The 21,026-nt window shown below is 49.1% G+C and overlaps 2 protein-coding genes across 5 annotated transcripts; one reads left to right on the top strand and one right to left on the bottom strand.

Moving 5' to 3' along the window:
• Positions 1 to 7,984: 7,984 nt before the first annotated feature.
• LOC119469763 lies at positions 7,985 to 9,629 on the top strand. The gene is made up of 2 exons (XM_037735466.1): positions 7,985 to 8,665; positions 9,077 to 9,629. The coding sequence occupies exons 1-2, from the start codon at positions 8,383 to 8,385 to the stop codon at positions 9,562 to 9,564; spliced, it is 771 nt and encodes a 256-aa protein (XP_037591394.1). The 5' UTR covers positions 7,985 to 8,382; the 3' UTR covers positions 9,565 to 9,629.
• On the bottom strand, positions 9,617 to 20,690 carry GDPD2 (glycerophosphodiester phosphodiesterase domain containing 2). 4 transcript variants are annotated; one of them, XM_017520245.2, is made up of 16 exons: positions 20,339 to 20,690; positions 18,628 to 18,741; positions 18,261 to 18,364; positions 17,890 to 17,983; positions 17,635 to 17,694; positions 17,276 to 17,374; positions 17,004 to 17,097; positions 16,735 to 16,880; positions 16,528 to 16,610; positions 16,283 to 16,433; positions 13,966 to 14,187; positions 13,616 to 13,764; positions 10,881 to 11,028; positions 10,678 to 10,760; positions 10,401 to 10,429; positions 9,956 to 10,307 (listed from the first exon to the last, which is right to left on the bottom strand). In XM_017520245.2, exons 2-16 carry the CDS (start codon positions 18,730 to 18,732, stop codon positions 10,255 to 10,257), a joined length of 1,620 nt encoding a protein of 539 aa, XP_017375734.1. In that variant the 5' UTR covers positions 18,733 to 18,741; positions 20,339 to 20,690; the 3' UTR covers positions 9,956 to 10,254. The 4 variants fall into 4 exon arrangements, with proteins under 4 accessions (XP_017375732.1, XP_017375735.1, XP_037591393.1 ...); XM_017520243.2 differs by having other exon boundaries at positions 9,617 to 10,307; positions 13,616 to 14,187; XM_017520246.2 differs by lacking the exon at positions 18,628 to 18,741 and having other exon boundaries at positions 9,617 to 10,307; positions 13,616 to 14,187.
• Between the last annotated feature and the right edge of the window lie 336 nt (positions 20,691 to 21,026).

Here is a 21,026-nt window from a genome sequence, read left to right as displayed (position 1 = left end):
CTCCTGGGCTCAAGGGATTCTCCTGCCTCAGCCTCCCGAGTAGCTGGGATTACATGCACGCGCCACCACACCCGGCTAATTTTTGTATATCTAGTAGAGACGGGGTTTTACCATGTTGGCCAGGCTGGTCTCGAACTACTGACCTCAAATGATCCCAACCTCCCAAAGTGCTGGGATTACAGGCATGAGCCACCGCGCCCAGCCCAGAGATTCAGTCTTAATTCAACAAATATTCATGGAACACTTGCTATGTGCCAGACACTGTTGTAGGATGTGGGGATATAGCAACAAACAAAACAGAACAAATCCCTGCCCTTGGGGAGCTTACCTCCTAGTGAGAGGACACAGACAAAGATAAACACAATAAACAAGCGAATTATGTAGTACAGTAAGTCCTCATTTAACATCACTGGTAGGTCCTTGGAAACTGTGACTTCAAGCAAAACGATGTATAACAAGACCAACTTTACCATAGGCTAATTAACATAAACAAGAGCTAAGTTCCTCCGGCATATTTCTGATCACAAAAACATCACAAGCTTCTAAATAAAGATCCGAAACACTTCTAATATTAAACATTGAAATAAATATGAGCTATGCATACATATAGAAAGATTAATGAAAACAAGTAAGTAATTATTTACCCAATTTTTGGTGAATCAGTGAGTGACAGCAGTGGAAGTGGTGGTGGGTTCAATCAAGGAATAAATTTTTTTTTCCCATTTATTTATTTTATTGCATTTTAGGTTTTGGGGTACATGTGAAGAACATGCAATCAATCAAGGAATAAATATATGCAAAATGAAAATTGTAAGGAGCACCTCTCTACCACCATGCAGTTGAAAACCAAACACAAATATGGTGGGGTCAAGGAGCACTTTCCTACCTCATAGTTTATTGTGCATGTGTATGATTATCAACTACTTTACAAATTTTTATTTTACAATAATTTGTATCCATCCATCCATCCATCCATGCATCCATCCATCCATCTATTCATTCATTTTTCAATCTGCTTATTTCAGTTCAGGGTCAAGGGTGGTGAGAGCCTATCATAGCAGCTCAGGGTACAAGGCAGGAACCAATCCTGGACAGGATGCCATTCTATCACAGGATGCGCTCACATACACACCCACACTCACTCACCCTGGGACTATTTAGACAAGCCAATTCACCTAATGTGCACTGGGATGTGGGAGGAAGCACAGTACCCTGGAGTACCCGGAGAAAACCCACACATAAATGGGGAGAGTGCAAACTCCACACAAACAGTGGTCCTGGCCAGGAATCATTTGTTTGGTTTTTTTTTTTCCTCATCAATGTTATAACAAAATGATGTTGAAGAAAACAACATTATTCAGAGACCTGCTGTGTATATGGTGATAAGAGCTGTGGAAAAAAAAAGAAAAAGTAGAGCACAGTAAAGATGGATTTGGAATGCTAGGGGAGGACACCAAGTTGCGATTTTTTTTCAAGTTTTTTACCCCCACAGTTTAATATGAAAGTTTTCAAACATACAGAAAAATTCAAAGAATTTTACAGTGAACACCCAATTACCCACCACCTAGGATTCTCATTAGCATTTTGCTATGCTTGCTTTATCACACATCTATCCTCCACACATCCTCTCGAACATTTTTGAAAATGAAAATTTAGAAACATACAAAAATATTGGAGCAATAGTACAATGGACACCACTGTATGCCTTCCTTATCAAGTCAACAATTTGACTTGTCTTGACTTGTTTTGTTATATTTGCTCTATCTATCTATCCATCTATCTATATTTTTTGGAGAGAGGTCTTGCTCACTCACTCAGGCTAGAGTGTAGTGGCGTGATCATGATTCACTGCAACCTCAAACTCCCAGGCTCAAGTGATCCTCCCACCTCAGTCTCACAAGTGGCTGGGACCACAGCTGTGTGCCCCCATGTCCAGCTAATGCTCTATCTATCTATCTGTCTGTCTGCCTATTTATACCTTTTTCTGAACCATTTACATGTAAGTTTCATTACATCAAAACTTACAGATGAATAATGGAACCATTTACATGTAAGTAATGAAACTTACATGTAAATGGTTCCATTATTCATTTGTAAGTTTTGATAACTTCCTTTAGCCATTCTTTGTCTGCTGGTGACAAATTCTCTTAGCTTTCCTTTGTCTGAGAATGTCTTGATTTCCCCCTCATTTCTGAAAGTTATTTTCACTAGATATTGCATGCTAGAGTGCTGTGGTGTGACCATAGTTCATTGCAGCTTCAAATCTCCTGGGCTCAAAGTGGTTCTCCTACATCAGCCTCCAAAGCAGGCTCCTGAGTAGGTGGGACAACAGGCGCACACCATGCCTGGTTAACATTTTTTATTTTTAGTAGAGACGAGGTCTCACAATGTTGCCCGCTGGTCTTAAACTCCTGGCCTTTGGTAATCCTCCTGCCTTGGCCTCCCAAAGTATTGGGATTACAGGTGTTAGCCACTGTGCCTGGCCACATTTGAATTCCTTTCCTCTGCAGGTAAGGTGTTGTTTCTCTCTTGCTGCTTTCAAGTTTCCCATCTTTAGTTTTCAGAAGTTTGATTATGATGTGTCTTGGGGTGAATTTGGGTTTACCCTATTTGGGGTTTGTTTGACTTCTTGAACCTATTTGTTTATGTCTTTTGCCAAATTTTCAGCCATTATTTCTTGAGTAATTTTTTTTAGCCCCATGCTCTTTCTCTTCTTCTTCCACATCTCCAATTACCTGAATGTTAAGTCCTTTGTTATAGTCCCAAGCATCCCTGAGGCTCTGTTCATTTTTTTTTTCTTGGAGACTGGGTTTCGTTTTGTCGCCCAAACTAGGGTGCAGTGGCACAATCACAGCTTATTGCAGCTCTGATCTCCTAGGCTCAGATGATCCTTCCACCTCAGCCTCCCAAGTAAATGGGACTACAGGTGTGCACCACCGCTTCCAGTTAATTTTTGAATTTTTAGTAGAGACAGGGTTTCACCATGTTGCCCAAGCTGGTCTTGAACTCCTGGGCTCAAGTGATCTGCCCACCTCGGCCTCCCAAAGTGGTAGGATTACAGGCGTGAGCCACTGAACCCAGCTCTGTTCATTTCTTTTTAAGTATATTATTTTCTCACTGTTGTTCAGATTGGGTAATTTCTAATGGTCTATCTTTACGTTCACTGATTGTTTCCTCTGTCCCCTCCATCCTCCTTTTGAGCCCATCCATTGAGTTTTTTAGTTTGGTTATTATAGTTTGTTCTAAAATTTTATTTGATCCTTCATTATATCTCATTTCTTTTTCTTTGAAAAACTTGCTATTTTTTTCATTTGTTTTAACCTTGTCTGTAATTGCTCACAGAAGCATTTTTTTCTTTTTTTATGTTGGTCACTTTAGAATCTTTGTCAGATAGTTGAAATCTGTCATCTTGATTCTTTCTTGTTCAAGTTGAGGGTCTCCTGGTTCTTGGTATAATGAGTGTTTTGTATTGTTTTGTTTTGTTTTTTTAGACACAGGGTCTCACTATGCCGCCCAGGCTAACCTGGGCTCAAGTGATTCCCAACTCAGCCTCCTGAGTAACTGGGACTATAGGTGCTGGGCTTAGATATGGAGTGATTTTTATTGCATTCTGGGAATTTTTAGATATTATAGTATGAGACTCTGGATTTCATTTAAGTCTTTTGTTTTTGGTAGGCTTCTTCTGACACCATTTTCATCAGAGGAAAGGGCCACTGTCTGGTTACTGCCAGGTAGAGGTTTAAGTTCTAGTTCCCTCCTTGACCTTGTTTGATATGTGAGGTGGGGGCTCCTTTTTACTGTGCAGAGATGAAAATTCCAGCTCCCTACTAGGCCTCCACTGTTGCCTCCCAAGCTGGAAGGGGCAGAAGTACCTTTTTACTGTTCCCCAGGTGGGCTTCCACTAACACCACAGTCAGGAGGTGGAGAGATTTGGGGAGGGGAGAGGGAGGCTAGCAACCTCATTAAATGATACGTTGCGGTGAAAGTCCTGACTCACCCCAGGCCTCCTCTGACACTGATACCACCCAACAGGAAGGGGGACTTGTTATCCCACAGGGATGGAAGTTTAGGCTCTCTACTCAGCCTTCTCTGACACTACCCCAGAGAGTATGGGGGAGCCTGGCCGTAGTGAAAAGCTGGGTTCTCCACTTGACCTTTGCTGGCTTGGGTGCAGTTGCAGTCTTTTTTCTGTGGGGTGTGGTTGCAGTGGGTGATTATTGTCTAAGAGTTTTCTGTCTGGCTAAATTGTCCATTTCCTGGGCTTATGGCTAGAGAGAACAGGCCAGTTATTGGTGTTTGCTTTTTTTTTTTTTTTTGTCTGTGTCCATTGGCATTTCCAGCCTGCTGGCTTCTGCAGTACCTGGTCTGGAATATTTGAGGCAAGAAGAAAACCCAGGGAGCTCATCACCTTGAGTTCAGGTCACTGGGGTTCGTAGTCTGCCCCCTTCCTCTTCTTTCATAGTCTTCTTATGTTTGTCTTACACATAGTGTCCAGAGTTCTACCTGTACTTAGTCTGAGGAATAGGGAGAAGTGTGTCTATTCTAACTGGGTCCATAACTGGAAGTCTTCCCTCTTTCATAAAAAAATTAACTACATTGAGTTTTTGAAGAGCACCAGTCAATTTCTTTGGATTTGTCTTTTTCTTCATGGTGTCATTTATCTCGTTCCTTTATACAGGACTCCCCCTCTTATTCATGGTTTTCACTTTCCATGGTTTCAGTTACCCATGGACAACTGCAGTCTGAAAATATTACTTGGAAAATTCCAGAAATAAACAATTCATAAGTTTTAAATTGTATGCTGTTATGTAATGAAATCTTGTGCTGTCCTGCTCCATCCCACCCAGGATGTGAATCATCCCTTTGTCCAGTGTATCCACACTGCATACACTACCCGCCTATAAATCACTTAGTAGCCATCTTGGTTATCACTTCAGAAAAATATAGTATATATAGGGCTTGGTACTATCTGCTGTTTCAGGCATCCACTGGGGGTCTTGGAACATATTCTCCATGGATAAAGGAGGACTACTGTACCCTGTATTTACTGTAAGCTGGAAATTAAAATAGAGGGAATAGGTTGGTCAGGGTAGGCTTTACCGAGAACATGGCATTTGAGCAAAGAATTGAGGAAGGTGAGGAAGTGACCCATGCAGAAGAGTAAACCTAGCACGGGGAAGCCAGTGCAAAGTTCCTGGGTAAGGAGTGCAAAGTGTCCTAGTAAGCAGTGCACCTGGCTTGCTCAAGGAACAGCAAGGTGAATCATGTGGCTTTAACAGAGTAAGGGAGGGGGAGAATGCCAGGAGATGAGATCAGAGATTTAATACGGGACTAGATTGTGGAGGATCTTGTAGACCATTGTAAAGATTTTCGCTTTACTCTCAGAGAGATGGAATACCATTGGAGGGTTTTGTGCAGAGAACTGGCATGACGTGACTGGGGTTTAGCAGGATTGGTATAGCTTCTTTGCGGAGAATAGGCCACAGGGGCAAGGGTGGAAGCAGTGAGACTAGTCAGGCGGCTGCTGAAGTGATGCAGCTGAGAGGTGGTTTTGCCTTGGACCAGCGTGGTAGCATGATGACCACCATGATAACAAGTGGTTGGATTCTGGGTGTATTTTGAAGGGAGAGCTGACGGTATTTGCTGACAGACTGGATACGAGGTGTGGTTCCAAGGATTTTTTGCCTGGACAACTGGAAATATGAAATTGCCATCAATTGAGATGAGGACAGTTTTAGGAGGGGTCATTTTTTGGGGAAAAGGCCAGCTGTTCAGAAATGAACATGTTGAGTTTGGGATGTTTATTAGATACCCAATTGGAGATGAACACAGACCTTGCCACCAAGATGCTCAAAATGAGAGAAATGGAAATATGGAAGCAGGTCATGACCATACCTGTGAAATGTACTATTTCAGAAGGGTGTATAGAAAAGCAAGTTATCAACTCTACTTGTTGGAGAGGAGGAGACTTAAGAAAAGTTTCACAAAGGAGATGATATTTTCAGTTTGGTCCGAAAAGGTGACTGACTGTTCATTAGGCAGAAAAAGGAAAGGTATTGTTTTCTGTACGCCTAAACCTGGCACATAGTGATTGCTCAGTCAGACCCAATCTAGTCATTATTTTTGAGAGTTTGGACATTACTTAACCTCTGTGAGACTCGGTATTGTGATCTACGAAAAGGAAATAATCACAGTGTTCTTGTGAGGATTAAATGTAGAACACTTGGTACACCGTGTGGTACATAGTGGGTTAGTGTTAATTATGGTCGAATGAATGAATGAATATCTTCCTTAATGACCAAATCTAGGCTAGGCTGGTTACCCAGGAGTCTTTTATATGCTCAACAGTTTGTCAACAGAGATTGCTCGACTCCTTTCAACTTCTGAACTGTTCTGATTGAAAAATAGCATTGATAAGCCTGAACTGAATGGAGAGGGTCAAACTACCCTCTTCCGGCCCCATCCTCCCTCACCCCCTTTTATGCCCTATCCTGTTTAACAGGTTTCTTCCTCCCTTCCTCCCACCCTTCCTCTCTTTTCATTTTTTAATTGTGAGCAGAATCCCTTCAGATTCATAATGAGCTTCTCCCCATTCCATAGGCTCCCTGCCGCTCAGACTGGACTGGGTTAAGGCTGGGAGGAGGTCAGCCACGCTGAGACACTGTGACACTTTACTAGGGAACCTCCCTCCCAACTGCTAGGGCTCCAGCCTGAGACCCCAGGGAGACAGTCGCCCCCTACGGACCAAAAGCAGCCCCACACCGGCTGCAGGCGGCTCTGGTTGCTAGGCGACCAGGCAATGGAGGACTTCAGGAAGGGATTTTCAAGCAGAGAGAATATTTCTCTCCTTCCACCGCCTCTCCTGCTCCTTCAGCAAATAGACGGGGCTGGGATCGCGCGGTCCACTGCTGTCTGATAAGCTGGGCTCATTCTTGAAAACAGAGCCTCACTGGAGACCTCCGTATTGTGTGTGGCGAAACGATCACTCTTGCCCCAAATGTGGTTTCATCTGGGGGCTGGAGACTGAAGGCGGAAGTTTCTGATTTGCAAGGAGGGGAGGAGCACTGTCGTGGGTGTGCAGCCTTAGTCAATGGGAATTCTAGCAAATCGAGCTTGCGTGGGAATAATTTTGATCAGTCCATCAAGATTTCCCCACGATTCTCAATGTATACATTAGGAAACTCTTACGTTCGCCCATTAAAATAAAAAGGTCCCATGGGAATGACAATATATAAAGGATCATTCATACCTCATTGGGGACAAGTTTTCAGTGGCTTTCATCAATTCGGTTTCTCTCCAGACAAGGGAGAGATCATGAGGTCTGTGAATCCCTGCGAGTAGGGACAGAGCCCCCAAAAATGTAAAGAAATAAAAAGAATGGTGGAGTGCGGGTGTGGTAAACACAGAATCTGGCAGCTTCTGAGCGCTGTGTCTGGTTTGGGGATCCCCAGCTCTGCGCCCCCTGTGTTAGGACCATGTGGAAGCACTCCAACCTTCTGAAGGCTGTGGGGGACCAGAAATCCACAGCTTTTCCTTCTAGAAACCTAGCATTCTGGCCCAGGAGTGGGCCCAGGCAGGCCAAGGCCATGACCAAAACAATCTTTCCACTTGGGACACATCTATTCCCTCTTGGCTAGTACAACAGAAGCTTGATTGTGGCAAAGCCCCAAGCCATGGCAAGCTTAGGGGAGAGCTGTGCCCAGGAGTCTCTTCGTGGGCTTTCCCTCAAGAGTTTCAAGGTAGAGATACCAGGGTGAGGTAACTGGCAGCCAGAGAGCATCTGGCCCAGCCACTGCTCAGTCCACAACATCTCCACAGGGCATGGTGGCAGGGGACGCTTCTTGCTCTCTGTGCTTCCAAACTGAACTGGGTCGGGGCTGTGATTCTGCTCTATTAATAGCCCCCTAGCCCAGCCTGCTAGCCCCAAACCCGGATGCCAGGAGCTGTGAGTCAGCAGCTAAAAATAACGAAGAGCAACTACATCCGAACCCCAATGAGCAGCTCCCCCGGGTCCTCCGCCCTTAAGTTTTTGTCAGTGTCAGTCTCCAGCCCAGAGCCTCATAGAGGTTAAGCCGCTATAGCTGTCCAGTTCTCCTGGGAAGAGAGTGAGGATTTCCGGTGGCAGGCTCAGGGCTGCATATCCAAGGCTAGGGGCTAGGAGTAAGGGGTTAGAGGCTGGGGCTAGGTGCTGGCGTTTCGGTTGGGGGGCTGGACGCTCAGGTTAGAGGACCGCAGCTGAGAGTGTGAGAGGCGAGAGCCTGGGGATGCAGGGATGGAGATGTTGGAGGTCTTCAGGGTGAGGTTGGGCAGTGAGGGGAGGAAGAGGCTGCGAGGCTGGGAGACTGGGAAGGGACAGAAAAGTAGGGATGGGGGAGGAGGTACATGCTGAGAGGTGACAGCCTGGCAGTATCGGGCAGACTGGGGGACCTAGAGCTAAAGCTGGTAGCCAGCCTGACAGAGCGGGATGGCTCCGGAACCAGGAAAAGTAAGGAAACGCAGCTCAAAAAGGCCGAGTGTGGGAGAGACCTGCCCGGTACACAGCGGTGTGGACCCCCAGGAAGACCAGGACCTGAGCACCGATTGCGGCGTTCGCTCCCTGCGCGCCTCCAGCCTCCCCGCGCGTTGCACGCTGGCACCCCCGCCCACTGCGCCAGCTGCAGGCCAGGTACGTGGGCGCGGCCGGCCTCCGGAGTCGGAATGTGCAGAGATGCGCATGGAGGGGGCGGGGCGGCCAGAAAGGGAAGGGGTGGGCCTGGGAGAAGGGGGCGGGAACACGGATTCAAACTCGCCTCCGTCCGGCAGGAGACCGGAAATGGCCGGGGGCTCACTGGGAATTGTAGTTCCCACGGCTGCCGCGCAAGCGAGGGTTGGGGAGCGGATCTTATCCCGAGGTGCTAGTGCTGCCCCAGGTCCCAGTCTGGCGAGAGAGAAGGAACCGAGAACCGGACCTCCCGACCTGGCCAACTCCTTAGTTCGAATTCCCTCCGTGTGAAGATACGAACTAGGTCGAATGTAGGTGTGGCGGAAGACTGTGGGTTTACCACAGAGCCCCCTCTTGTCTCCGTTTTTGCCTTAGCCCCTCCCTGCTTCTACCAGACTCTTCATCCTCGGTCAGCTCCGCACTGGCCAACTCAGCCGCGGAGCCCAGGGACTCCCGAGCCGCAAACGCATTGGAGAACTTGCTCCTCGAAGGGAAGGCTGGGCCGGAAATCGGACCCTGCGTATAGCCCAGAGGAGCGAAAACTTGTGGAAATCGGACCTTGCCCTCGGAGTCCTGAGTCAAGGACACGAGTCCCCAGGCAGCACGGAAAACAGGTGGCATTCAGCAAATACGTCACGGCGACAACGGATGCGGCCCGCCTCTTGGGGCGGGTGGCCACAAGGTGGAGCTACAGCGCAACCCTGCACCGCGTGCCTGGCCTCCTGACGCCCCCTGAGGCGGCTGCTCTCCAGGGGCCTCCCGCGGTCCTTCATTGCCGCAGGTCATTCATCCTCCCACCTCCAACCCACTTCCTCCCATCTTCCCATGATGGCCCGTCAAGGTTGTGTCTCATCCAACCCTAGATAGAAGGTGCCTCCTCTCCCCAGCCCCTAAACCGAAAAGATTAGGCTGTGACCAAATGGAGATTACATTCATTGAGTAATAGATTAAGACGAAATACAGCAACCAACTTGCCTTGAAGAAAAGGCTGCCCACAGCAAAAAGCCACCTGTAAGCACGGAATTACGTGGCTAGATGGTCTCTTCAGCAACTAGCCTCTAGGCAGCAAAGCAGCTAAGTTGCAAGGGTCGGGGAAGACAGTAAGTACATCGTGGGGTGGCGATGGTGTCTCTATCTTCTTATAGTTCTTCGGGAAAGACCATTTTGTCATCTCCTTCAGTCCCTCTTCCAAGCTATCCCACCCCGACACACCCTGTGCCTTCTGTGCAAAAACAGGTGCACACAAGTCTGAGACATTATCCGAGCAATCTCCCTTTTACTTCCTCTGTTCTAGTTTCATTTGGGGAGAAACTTCTCATGACTCACTGTTTTCCCAAACACCTCAGGTCAAAACCCCAAGGGGAGCAGATTCCATAGCAGTTTAGGGAATGCTCATCATCTGGGCAGAGGGCCCACATGGTTCAAAACCTCCTGTTGGCAAAGCTCCCCCGACTGCAACCCACCACCCCCGAAGCATTCCATTTCATTCAGTCTCCCACCCTTGCTGTTTGGGCAATGTAGACTGGCTTGGGTGGGGAGGCAGGGCAGGGCATTCATTCCATCATGAAATTGTTGATCCTTGTCAGCAGCACTGCTGTTTCTAAGCCTGGGGAGGAGGGGGATGGTGGGTCATCTAGAGAGTTAAGCAAGGGAAAAGCTACAGGAGGAGAAACATGAGATGAGGGGAGAAAGTTCTTACCAGTTTTCTCTCTCTTCTTACCAAATCTCCTGTGGGAAGAAAAGCTCTACATTGTGAATTCAGCTAGCTTCAAGCAGGCCCTTCCAGCCCCACACCCAGTCCCCCAACTACCTTTCCCACATTCAAGCCAATTTGATAGTATAAGGAAGAGCCTAAGAATCTCAAAGGAACTAAACAGACCCCAAGCCCCGGGGAGCATATATGAATCTGAAGCAGCCTCATCACCAGGGCCCTGGAGAAGGTAAGGACCCAGAAAACTGAGGCACAAAGCACTCACCTTCGGAGGAGGAAGATCCACAAAAGCAGCATGGTGGAGACACAATTGGTAATGGCCCACATGATTAGGTAGTTTCGAGGGGTCTGTGAAAATAGGAAAAGGCCCCAACGGTAGTATGTCGGGGGAAATAAGAAGAGAGGAACAGGGTTAAGGAAAACCAGGATGGGAGAAGAAGAGAAGAGGTGACATCCCAGAGCCCTTACAATAAGCCAGATAGGGTAACGCATCTGCTGCAGCAGCTGGCAGTCATTGGTGGTGACCGAATCCACCCCTGCACACCAAAGCAGGGAGAAGAGCCAGGGCTTGTTCACTACAAATAGGTTCACTGAGACATTATCCTTGTGCAGTGCCCTGTGAAGGTGGGAAAGAAAATAGGGAACACCCAGAATCATGGTGCACAGGCCATGGGAGGCAGCCCCCTGCCTGTGCTTGCATCTACAGTGCCACTGCCCGGGAGGTATCAGTTCTGCCTTTGTATAGCAGCCCCTGACCAACAGTGATTTTTCTTTCATAGCTGAACTCTTGTCTTCTGGTGGATTCCACCCAAGGCTCCTAGCTTTACCATCTGGGGCCACACAATGTGACTCTCCCATGGGTCCTGAGCAGAGGCGCTGTCTCCCTGAGCCTTCTCTTCTCTAGGCCCCAGCTCCTTCAGCCATTACTCTTTTTATTTTGTTCCCCGTACAAGCCTCTCTAATATGATATTATTCCAGTTTATCAATGTTCCTTTGAAAATATGGGGCCTGTCTCTGAAAATAATATCCAAGATGGGCTTGGACCAGCCTTTTTTTTTTGAGACAGGGTCTTGCTCTGGAGTGCAGTGGCACAGTCTTGGCTCACTCCCACCTCGATCTCCTGGGCTCAAGCGATCCTTCCGCCTCAGCCTCCAGAGTAGCTGGGACCATAGGTGGGCACCACCACGCTCAGCTGATTTTTGTATTTTTTTTTTTTTTTTTTTTGTAGAGACGGGGTTTTGCTATGTTGCCCAGGCTGGTCTTGAACTCCTAGGCTCAAGTGATTCTCCTGCCTTGGCCTTCCAAAGTGCTGGGATTACAGGTGGGAGCCACCATGCCCAGACAGCTTGGGTCAGCTTTGAATAGAGCAAAACTATCTCCTCCTGTCCTCTGGGCACTATGCCTGTATTCAGGTAGCCCAGAGTCAGGTTAGCCTTTGGCAATGTTACATCCCACTGATAACTAACTATGCACACTGTTCAAAGCCCTGGTCTTCTTCACACATGTTGATACCAGTGTCTCCTCTCTGGTCTTTGTGCAACTGAAATTCTTTTGGGCCCCGAATAGAGGTCTTTAAATCTGTCCCTGCTGTATTTCACCTTGCTAGATTTTTTCTTTTTTTTTTTTGTGAGACATAGTCATGCTGTCACTCAGGCTGGAGTGCAGTGCCTCGATCTCGGCTCACTGCAACCTCCGCCTCCTGGGTTCAAGCAATTCTCCTGCCTCAGCCTCTAGAGTGGCTGGGATTACCGGCACACGCCATCACACTGGCTAATTTTTGTATTTTTAGTAAAGACAGAGTTTCACCATGTTGGTCAGGCTGGTCTCGAACTCCTAACCTTGTGATCTACCTGCCTTGGTCTCCCAAAGTGCTGGGATTACAACTGTGAGCCACCATGCCCAGCTTCATCTTGCTAGATTTGACCTATCTTTTTACAGCACCTAGAACTTTCAGGGTCTCGATTCCATCATCAGTGTATTCATTACCAATTCACATCTTTTGGAAACATGATCAGCAGTTGATTAGCAGTTGATGTTGACCAGGACAAGACTAAGGTGACTGAGGGCCAAACCCTATGTCATGTCTTCTTATTTGGTGATAACTTGGGGAAAGAAATATTTATGTAGCTAGGTGAGGTGGCTCGTGCTTATAATCGGGAGGCTGAGGTGGGCAGTGGCTCATGCCTATAATCCCAGCACTTTGGGAGGCCAAGGCAGGAAGATTGCTTGAGGCCAGGAGTTTGAGACCAGCCTGGGCACGTAGTAAGAACCTGTCTCTTTTAAAAAAAAAAATTAGCCGTGCATAGTGGTGTGTGCCTATAGTCCTAGCTACTCAGGAGTCTGAGGTGGGAGGATCACTTGAGCCCAGGAGTTCAAAGCTGCAGTGAGCTGTGATCAGACCACTGCACTCCAGGCTCAGTGACAGAATGAAACCCTATCTCTAAAAAATTTTTTTTAATTAAAATTCAAATAAAAAAATATGTATAATAACTGGGCTATCATTCAGTTCACATTTTTCTCTCTGAACACAAGGAACTTATAAGACGCTTTAGCAACCACATGCTTTGAAGTCTGTCATGGCTCAGCTGGGTCAGCTTCTGGGGCTCAGCTCCCATCTGGGACTCTCCCACTGCTCTCTCCTCATTCATGCTCTCCTACCCTGAACTCTTTGCTGTGGAATAAAATCCTTTTCATCGCCTGCAAGGTACTACCCAATTTGGCCCTTGCCTGCTTATCTGGCTTCCCCTTCCCCTTGCTCATTAGGCTGCTGTTTCCGTTCTGCAGCTCATAGTTAGCTCCTTGTGACCATTCAGGTCTGAACTTAGATATCACTTCTTTAACCAGTCTTCCTAATGTGGTCGCACCCACCTCCCTGCCCCAGCCCATCACTCCCAAACCTAACCACTCTTGTACGTCTCTCTGTTTTGTTTTCATAACACTTTGCACTTTCCCATATGCATGTATTTTGTTAAGTGGTTTATTGTCTGTTTCTTTCCATAGCACATGCATTCCACAAAAGCAGGAACCTTGTCTGTCTTATTCGTGTTGTGTCCCCAAAGCCTACAATACTATCTGATACACGGCAAATGTTCTATAAATACTTGTTATATGAGTGAATGAAGAAGCTTTGCTCTCCCTGGATTGGTTCTTCCCTGCCATTAAGCCTCACGTGATCCCCTTGGTTCCTTTCCTCAAGCACTTACTTGATATCCAATAGTGGCAGATCTTGATAGGGGAGGTTGAGAAACTGGGGCCTCTCAGTTTTGTTGCCTCCCTGATGTCCATATATCTGGCGCATTCCAGGTGCCCGTCGTTGGACGTTAGCCCGGTCTTCATCGGGTAGCCAGAAGACCTGTGGTTCAGGAAGGATGGGTGTGAAGCTGGGGAAGACCTTGGGATTCCAAGGGCAGGGACAGGGGCAGAGAGGTTTGACCACAGAATGGGATATGTGAGCTGGGGCAGGGCCCTGGGGCCAGGGACCAGTCTCAAAATCATTATAATCATCATGGCCTAGGGAAGGCAGGGTAGGGAGAGGGTGTCCTGTCAACATCACCATGGCTTGGGGCACCCTTGCATTCAGCACAGTCTCCAATGTCTGAATCACAAAAGTGTCATAGTATGTGTGGTTCTGTGGGGGTCGGCGCAAGTCGAACATGATGGAAAGGTTGAGGGCTGCGGCTTCCGCCAATAGCTCTTCTAATGCTGGTACTGTCTGACTCTCAGCCTCTTTCTGATCAGGGCCTGCCAGCGGTTTGGCCCCCCAGAAGGGTCGCCTCTATAAGAAAAGACAATTATTTCAAGACCAGAAGAGGCCTCCAGGCCTTGCCCCCATCCTCATTATCTTCACTCATATCTTCCACTTGGTGTCCGGCTTCTTTCCCCTCTGAGCCAGCATCTTTCTCCAAACTGTGACCTTCTTCCAGACCATCTAACATCTTACTCTGGGACCTCAACGTCCTACCCTTCCAGTTTTCTAACTTCCTCTCTTTCACCACACCTCCTTTCTTTTCTTAATTTTTTTTTCTTTTTTTTCTCCTCCGCCTCCTTCTCACTACACCTTCTCTTTGGTCTTGAGGAGACCTCTGCAACCTTGACCCTTTGGTTTCTTTCCAGTTCATCAGCCCCTTTCTAGCTGCACCTACGTCCCCTACCCATGGTCTATCCACAGCTTGAACGACTTTTCCATGGCATTCTCAGCTTCCTTTTTGTTCCACTTGCCCTATATCTCCCAGACTCTGATTCAGTTCTACAATTTTCTGCCTCTTCTACCTGTAGAACTGGGGGCTGAGCACCGCCATGGGCAGAGTACACAATGTGGGCTGTTGGCGCTGGAGTCCTTATTTTTTGCTCTCAGCACTGCTTAGCAATCCTTCTACTTGCTCTTGATTTGCTCCCTCTTCCATTCCCCCTAGTGTTATTCCAAGCCCCTGCCACTCTCCTCTCCTTATTCTCAATGAGTGACCTCACTTCCTAATTGCTGACATGGATAAAGTTAGCTATCTAACACTTATTAAGTACTTTATGTGCCAGGTACTGTTCTAAGTACTTTATATGCATGAACTGATATAATCCTTCCAATAATTCTACAAGGTAGGTACTGTTATTATTCCCATTGTACAAATGAGAAAATCGAGGCACAGAGAGACTAAGAAATGCTGCCTGGGGTCACACAGCCAGGAAGTGGTGGAGCCAGGGTTCAAACCCAGACATCCTTTGCTCTTAATCACTCTGGTATAATATGATGTAAAGAGTTAAATGGAAAAAAAGCAAATTGCAAAACAGTCTGCATAATGATTCTATTGTGCAAAATAGAGAGAGAGTGTGTGTGTGTATGTGTGTATGTATGTATACAGATGCAGCTTGACTTATGATGGGGTTATGTCTTGATAAACCCATTTTAAGCTGAAAAGATTGGAAGTCAAAAATGTATTTAATATACCTAGCCTACTGAAATCTTAGTTTAGTCTAGCCTACCCTAAGTTTGCTCAGAACTTACATTAGCCTGCAGTTAGGCAACACTCATCTAAACAAAGCCTGTTTTATAATGAAGTGTTGAATATCTCATGTGATTTATTGAATATTGTACTGAAAATGAAAAACATTTGTGTATGGGTACTTGAAGTGTAGTTTCTACTGAATGTGTATCAATCTCAAATCATCATAAAGTCAAAAAATCATTAAGTGGAACATCCTAAGTCGGGACTGTGTGTGTGTGTGTGGGTGTATCCAGCTGTTAACAGTGAATATTTCAGAGGGATTGGATTATGGGTGACTTAATTTCTATGTTATTTCTCTGACATTTTACTTTTTACAATGAACATGTATTACTTTTACAATCAGGAAAAGAGGAACTGAAAAAATTTGATATCCTTTTGAATATTTTCTACCACTTACAGGATCGAAGTTGACACTTTTGGGCCAGGCATTCGAAGCTCTTCAAGGCCAAGCTTCTGCTCCCTACCACTCTCATGAATTGTCTCTGTCAGTTACATTCAGCCACATTTTGTTCCTGGAAACACCCTTTTTCAGACTTCTGGGCTTTACATGTCCTCTTCCCTCTGATCGAGTTCCCATTCCCTGCTTTGTGCATCTTAGGAGGAGACTCTCATGTCACATGCTGCTCACACAATGCATCCTCTACTGTATGAATCCACTCCTGATTCTCTCCCAGGCAGGAAAATGTTTTTATTGCTCTAGGTTTGCTGAATCGTCTGCTGCCTAGACTCTCTACTAGGTGGGAGGGACTTGAGAGCACAGACTATGTTCTCATTGCCTAGCATGGGGCTGAGCAAACACTTATCAACAGAATGAACTCTGCCCTCTCTGAGTGTCCCTGCAGGTGACTGCCTCTTTGCAGAGGCTGTCCTCACCTCTAGGAACCAGGCCCCAGCATTGAGTCTCTTCAGTTCAGCCCAGGAGAAGTCACTGCTGTGGGCTGTGATTCGGGTTGGGAACACAGAGGCTACATTCGTGGTCCTGCTCAGGTGCTCATCATGCATGAGGAAGGGGATCCCGTCGGAGCTGAGGGTACAAGGGGTGTCAGAGGGCCAAGCTCTGGGGCTGATCATCATATCCTTCAGCTCCCCCTGGTCCCCTAAGCCCCAGCTTCCCTCACCTGATCATCACATCAGTCTCAAACACAGTAGCTCCGCATTCAGCTGTCTTCCTCAAGGACATCAGGGTGTTCTCGGGAGCCAGCTGGGAAGGGGAATCAGTGATGAGGTAGCAGGGGAGGGTGGGAGCCTGGGAACTCACAGGCCTGGCCTGTATAGCACGGGGGAGCAGACCCTCCCACCCTTCCAGCTTTCTGTCCAACACTCACCATGGGGGCCCCTCGGTGTCCCACCAGCCCAGGCTTGGGTGGTAAGTCCCTGGGTTCCATGATGCAGGGTGAGGAGATGCATAGGGGGGCCAAGTAGATGACCAGGACCACTCCAAAAAATAGGAGCAGTAGCAGAATCTTGGGACCTGTGGGGAGTGAGGGACAGGCTTTTAAGAATGGACAAGGGGAGAGTTCTGGGGACAGAGGCAGAGTGCAGGTGGCAGAGCATGAGTGGCCAGCAAGGATGAGTGAGGCGGCGGCGTTGGCACCTCTTCGGTGGATACGGTAGAAGGTATCAGCCACAGGCCAGGCCAGGAGGGTGATTCCAGCGACTGCTCCAACATGAAGGAATGGGGCTGTGGCCTGTGGACAAGAGCTGGTGAGGTGGGCTCTTCTCCAAGGCCCCTCCCCGCTTTCCTCTTAGGGCCTGACTATTGGAATTTAGAGCTACCTGCAGTCTTGGGGGAACAGGAGCAAGATATGTTCTAGGGTTGGCTGCAAGCCAAGGCTCCCGCCTAGACACTGGAGATTGGCCACTCACCTGCAGTGATACACGCAAACTATGCCACTCCTGCTGCCATTGGATGTCCAATCCCACAAGGCCAGCGGCCACAAGAAGCATAATGAGGAGCAGCAGCACCTGGGGGGCCAGGGATGAATGGGGCCTCTTGGTCAACCTGGGCTCATGGTTGCCTGGGCTGCTCCTTCACTCTATGGAGACGGGACCCGACCCTTCCCTTCCCCTGACACATCTGCTTTCCTCCTTTCACTCAATAAATATTTACTGAGCTTCAGGTCCTGGGTTTGACCCCCTGGGGGTATAAAAGTGAGGTCCTCAGCAAATAGCCAAGTGCTGGGCCCAGTGGCTCCCTCTCCCATGCACTCCCATCCCTACTGTACCTTGTGGAGGCTGTGCAGATGCAGGGGCTGTCTACAAAGCTGCAGAAGCAGGGCCAGGACCTGGAGGCAGAGGGTGGTGGGGCTTAAGGGGTGTCAAGAGGGGAGCAAGTTTACTGAGGTGGGCTTCCCAGGCTGGTACCTCCCTCCTATGCAAGAATTAGCGCCCCCCTCAGTAGCCAGGATGAGAATAGGGAGCTAGAACTAAGCAGGAAGGAAGGCTGAGGTGGGGGTTAGGCCAGTGGCCTCTGGACCCACCAATAGCAAGGATGCATATGTGACCAGTAAAGAGATGACCAGCAGGAATGCCAGGGACCAGTCCAACCAGTGTCCCCAGCGGCGGAAGAGGAATCTGCGGGAGGGGGGGGGGGAGGTGTCCAAGGGGGGGGAAGCGGTATCAATAGTGGCCTGAGGGGAGTTGGGATGGGTGGATCCAGGAGGACTAGAAGGGAGTGAGGAGAAAGCCCCTCACAGGGCCAGGGGCTCCGAGGATTGAGGAGATTTTGTAGAGGGATTTTCCAAGCAGAAGCAGGGCTGGGGGATGACTGACAATGGGGCACCCAGGGGTCCCAGGGTGGGGAGCAGGTTGAGAGCTAGGCTGGGGAAGCAGGAGGGAATCCATGACACACTCATTGAAGTTGTGCAGGTCATTGAGAAGGACGAGCCCGATGTACAGCCAGCTCAGGGAGAGCAGGAAGGTGAGGAAGAGCAGGCCAAACCAGATACAGTCGCACTGTAAAGGGGCAGGAGAGAAGCTCACAACCAATACCTACTTCAAGCTCAGAGTCCCCAACGGGTGGCAGCTGAAGTGAGCTGCCTGCCTCATGTTGGGCTGCTCTGCTTGGGGGCAGCTCTTTCCATATTTGAGGGAGATTTTCTTCCTGGGAGAGAGAGCCCCTTCCCCCAAGCTGTCTATGAGCACAGTTGGCCTTCTCATCCCCTCCAGTGGGCGTCTGCCTTCTGACTTTCAGCCTCCCCCTTCCACCCCTACTCCACCTTGCTGGTTTGCATCCTCTCTCTGGGGCATTTCCTCCAGTGGCAGCTATACAGGCAGTGGAGGCAGCGGGCCCAGACGGAGCAGCAGCCGAGGGACTCGGCCATGTTGAAGGCCTGGGGGAAGGGACACTCGGCCATCAGGGACCCTGGCAGAGGGCAGATCCCAGCCTCCCTCCCAGTGTATCTGAGGGGCCCGGGGGAGGGGCAGAGGCCTGGGCTGCTGCTCAGCAACGGAGGTCACGGGGCAGGCCCAGAGTGCCAGACTGGATGAGGCCGAGCAGCCTTAGCTGCAAGCCTGGCAATGGGAGACAATCTCCAGAGCCTTCCTTTCCGTGTAATCTTGGTATCTGGAGAGTCCATGGGACACCCAAGAGGTCCAGCCTCTTTTGGGGCAGGCTGCATACCCACACTCTCCAGCTCCTCCCCAGTTAACAGCACACACCTCTGGGGATGGAGTGCTTGCCCTGGAGTTAGGCACTCAAGAGAAACTGCTCAGGGTGGGGCAAACTAAGTTCAGCAAGTTAAAGCAGGTTTGGCCAAGCTGGAGGCAGCCCCATGTTGAATTGCTTTCCAGCCCAGGAAGCAGGAGTAACCTGAAGCAAAGTTTCCAGTTCTGACCTGGGGCTATGGAAGACCCAGCTACTTGGCCAGTTGCTATGGATATGGAGATTGTTCAGATCACAAATCCCTGACTGAAAGATTCTCTGTGCCCACCTCCCAGGGGACAGAGGGCACTGCCAAAAAGAGGAAGACTTGAGGTGAATATGTTGCCTGGGTCACTCCCAGCCTTCTAAAGGAATCTTTGAATTTTCAGAATACAAAGTCTCCCCCTCAAGTCCTGCCCTTTCCTGCCCAGTCACCCCCCTACCCCAACCAGAAGCCCAGAATCGCCTTCAGGAGCCCCACCCTCTAAGTTAGCTTTGGTGAAAGTACAACCAACATAGGGCAAAGGTGTGTATGCGGGGTGTGGTTGCCTTAGGGCAGCGGACCCCTGCACCTTATACTTCTGGGTTTGGCTGACTGAGCTGATCCCAGACTTGGCTGGATATGTGACTGATTCTACACGAGAGGGTGTGTGATTTGTGTCAGCATTTGTGTGTTTGCACAACTGGCTTTCATTACAATACGATTTTAGGTGGCTTTGAGTATGTAAAGGAGCCCCTGGGTACACCCAAAGTGTGTGAGCTTCTGTGTGTGTGGGCTGAGGGACAGGACCACTTGTCCTCAGAGCTCCCCCGAGGCTGTGGAATCTTAGAGGGGTGCACAGTGGCTGGGTCTGGTAAGGAGAAAGGTGTGGCTGCTTCTGAACTGCCCTCTTTATGCTGCCTTGGGAAAGGAGGGTTAGGGTAGGGGTGAGGAGCTGGAGCTGGGGGAAGGAAACCTCTCCCCTTCCGAGACCCTTCCCGGTAAAAAGCCAACCCAAAGGGAAGCCCTTGCCTCTGCCCATCTTGGAGCTACTTTGACAGCCTGCCCTAAGCTCTTGCCTCCCCTGGGGTCCTACCCCTGCACCCCAGACACTGCCTTCCAGAGTCCCCCTCCCTTCAGGAGCTGTCTGTAGGATGGGATCAGGGTCTGAGCAGCCTGAAAACCCCAAGTAGGGGAGCTGACAGAGGTGCCATTCAATCCCCAGGCCTAATCCCTGTGAGATGGAGCTGGTCTCTGCTCCACAGCTCCCGACTGTAGCCCCCCCAGCCTTCCCAAACCCTCACACCTTTGCTCAGCGGCAGCTCCACTCCGCTCTGCTCTCTGTACTGCTTCCCAGCTCGTCTCCGAGTGGTCTGCCTCCTCCCTTTTTCAGTCTTCGGTTCAGCCCTCTGAGTCAAACAGGTGGCACTGTTGCCACCTACAGGAGGCTGTGTGGGTCCTCTCCCAAGGCCTGCAGCTGCTCTGTGGCCTGGGCACAGCCTGGGTGGGAAGATGGGAGGGAGGAAAGGGGAGGGAGAACAAATCTGCTTCTTTACTCGCTGGCGGTCAGGGGGCTTGGGGTGAGGAATTCCTTTGTGCAGCTTTTCCCATCCCTCTATCCCTCCTCCTATTCCCCTCCCAGTCACTGCCGGAGCTTTGTCCTGGCTCAGGGAGGTGAGAGCTGAGGGCACAGGCAGGCGGGAAGCTGGGGGGGAGGTGACCACACAACTTTGCAACTTGGCAGTGAGGAGAAGGGGCCCAGCCAGCCCACTGGAAAAGTGTGTGTGTGTGTGTGTGTGTGTGTGTGTGTGTGTGTGAGAGAGAGAGAGAGAGAGAGAGAGAGGGAGAGAGTGTCTAACTTCATCTCAAGCTCCTTGGGAGTACAGCCTTTATTCATTAGGCTCCCTCCCCTCTTGAGCTTCTACTTCTAATTCAGTAAGGTAAGGTGCATCTATAAGAAGCTGCAGCCCGGCGCGGCAGCTCACGCCTGTAAT

The sequence above is a fragment of the Cebus imitator genome, unplaced genomic scaffold (assembly GCF_001604975.1).
Source record: "Cebus imitator isolate Cc_AM_T3 unplaced genomic scaffold, Cebus_imitator-1.0 Scaffold818, whole genome shotgun sequence".
Taxonomy (NCBI): domain Eukaryota; kingdom Metazoa; phylum Chordata; class Mammalia; order Primates; family Cebidae; genus Cebus; species Cebus imitator.
This window is presented reverse-complemented; position numbering and strand designations above follow the sequence as displayed.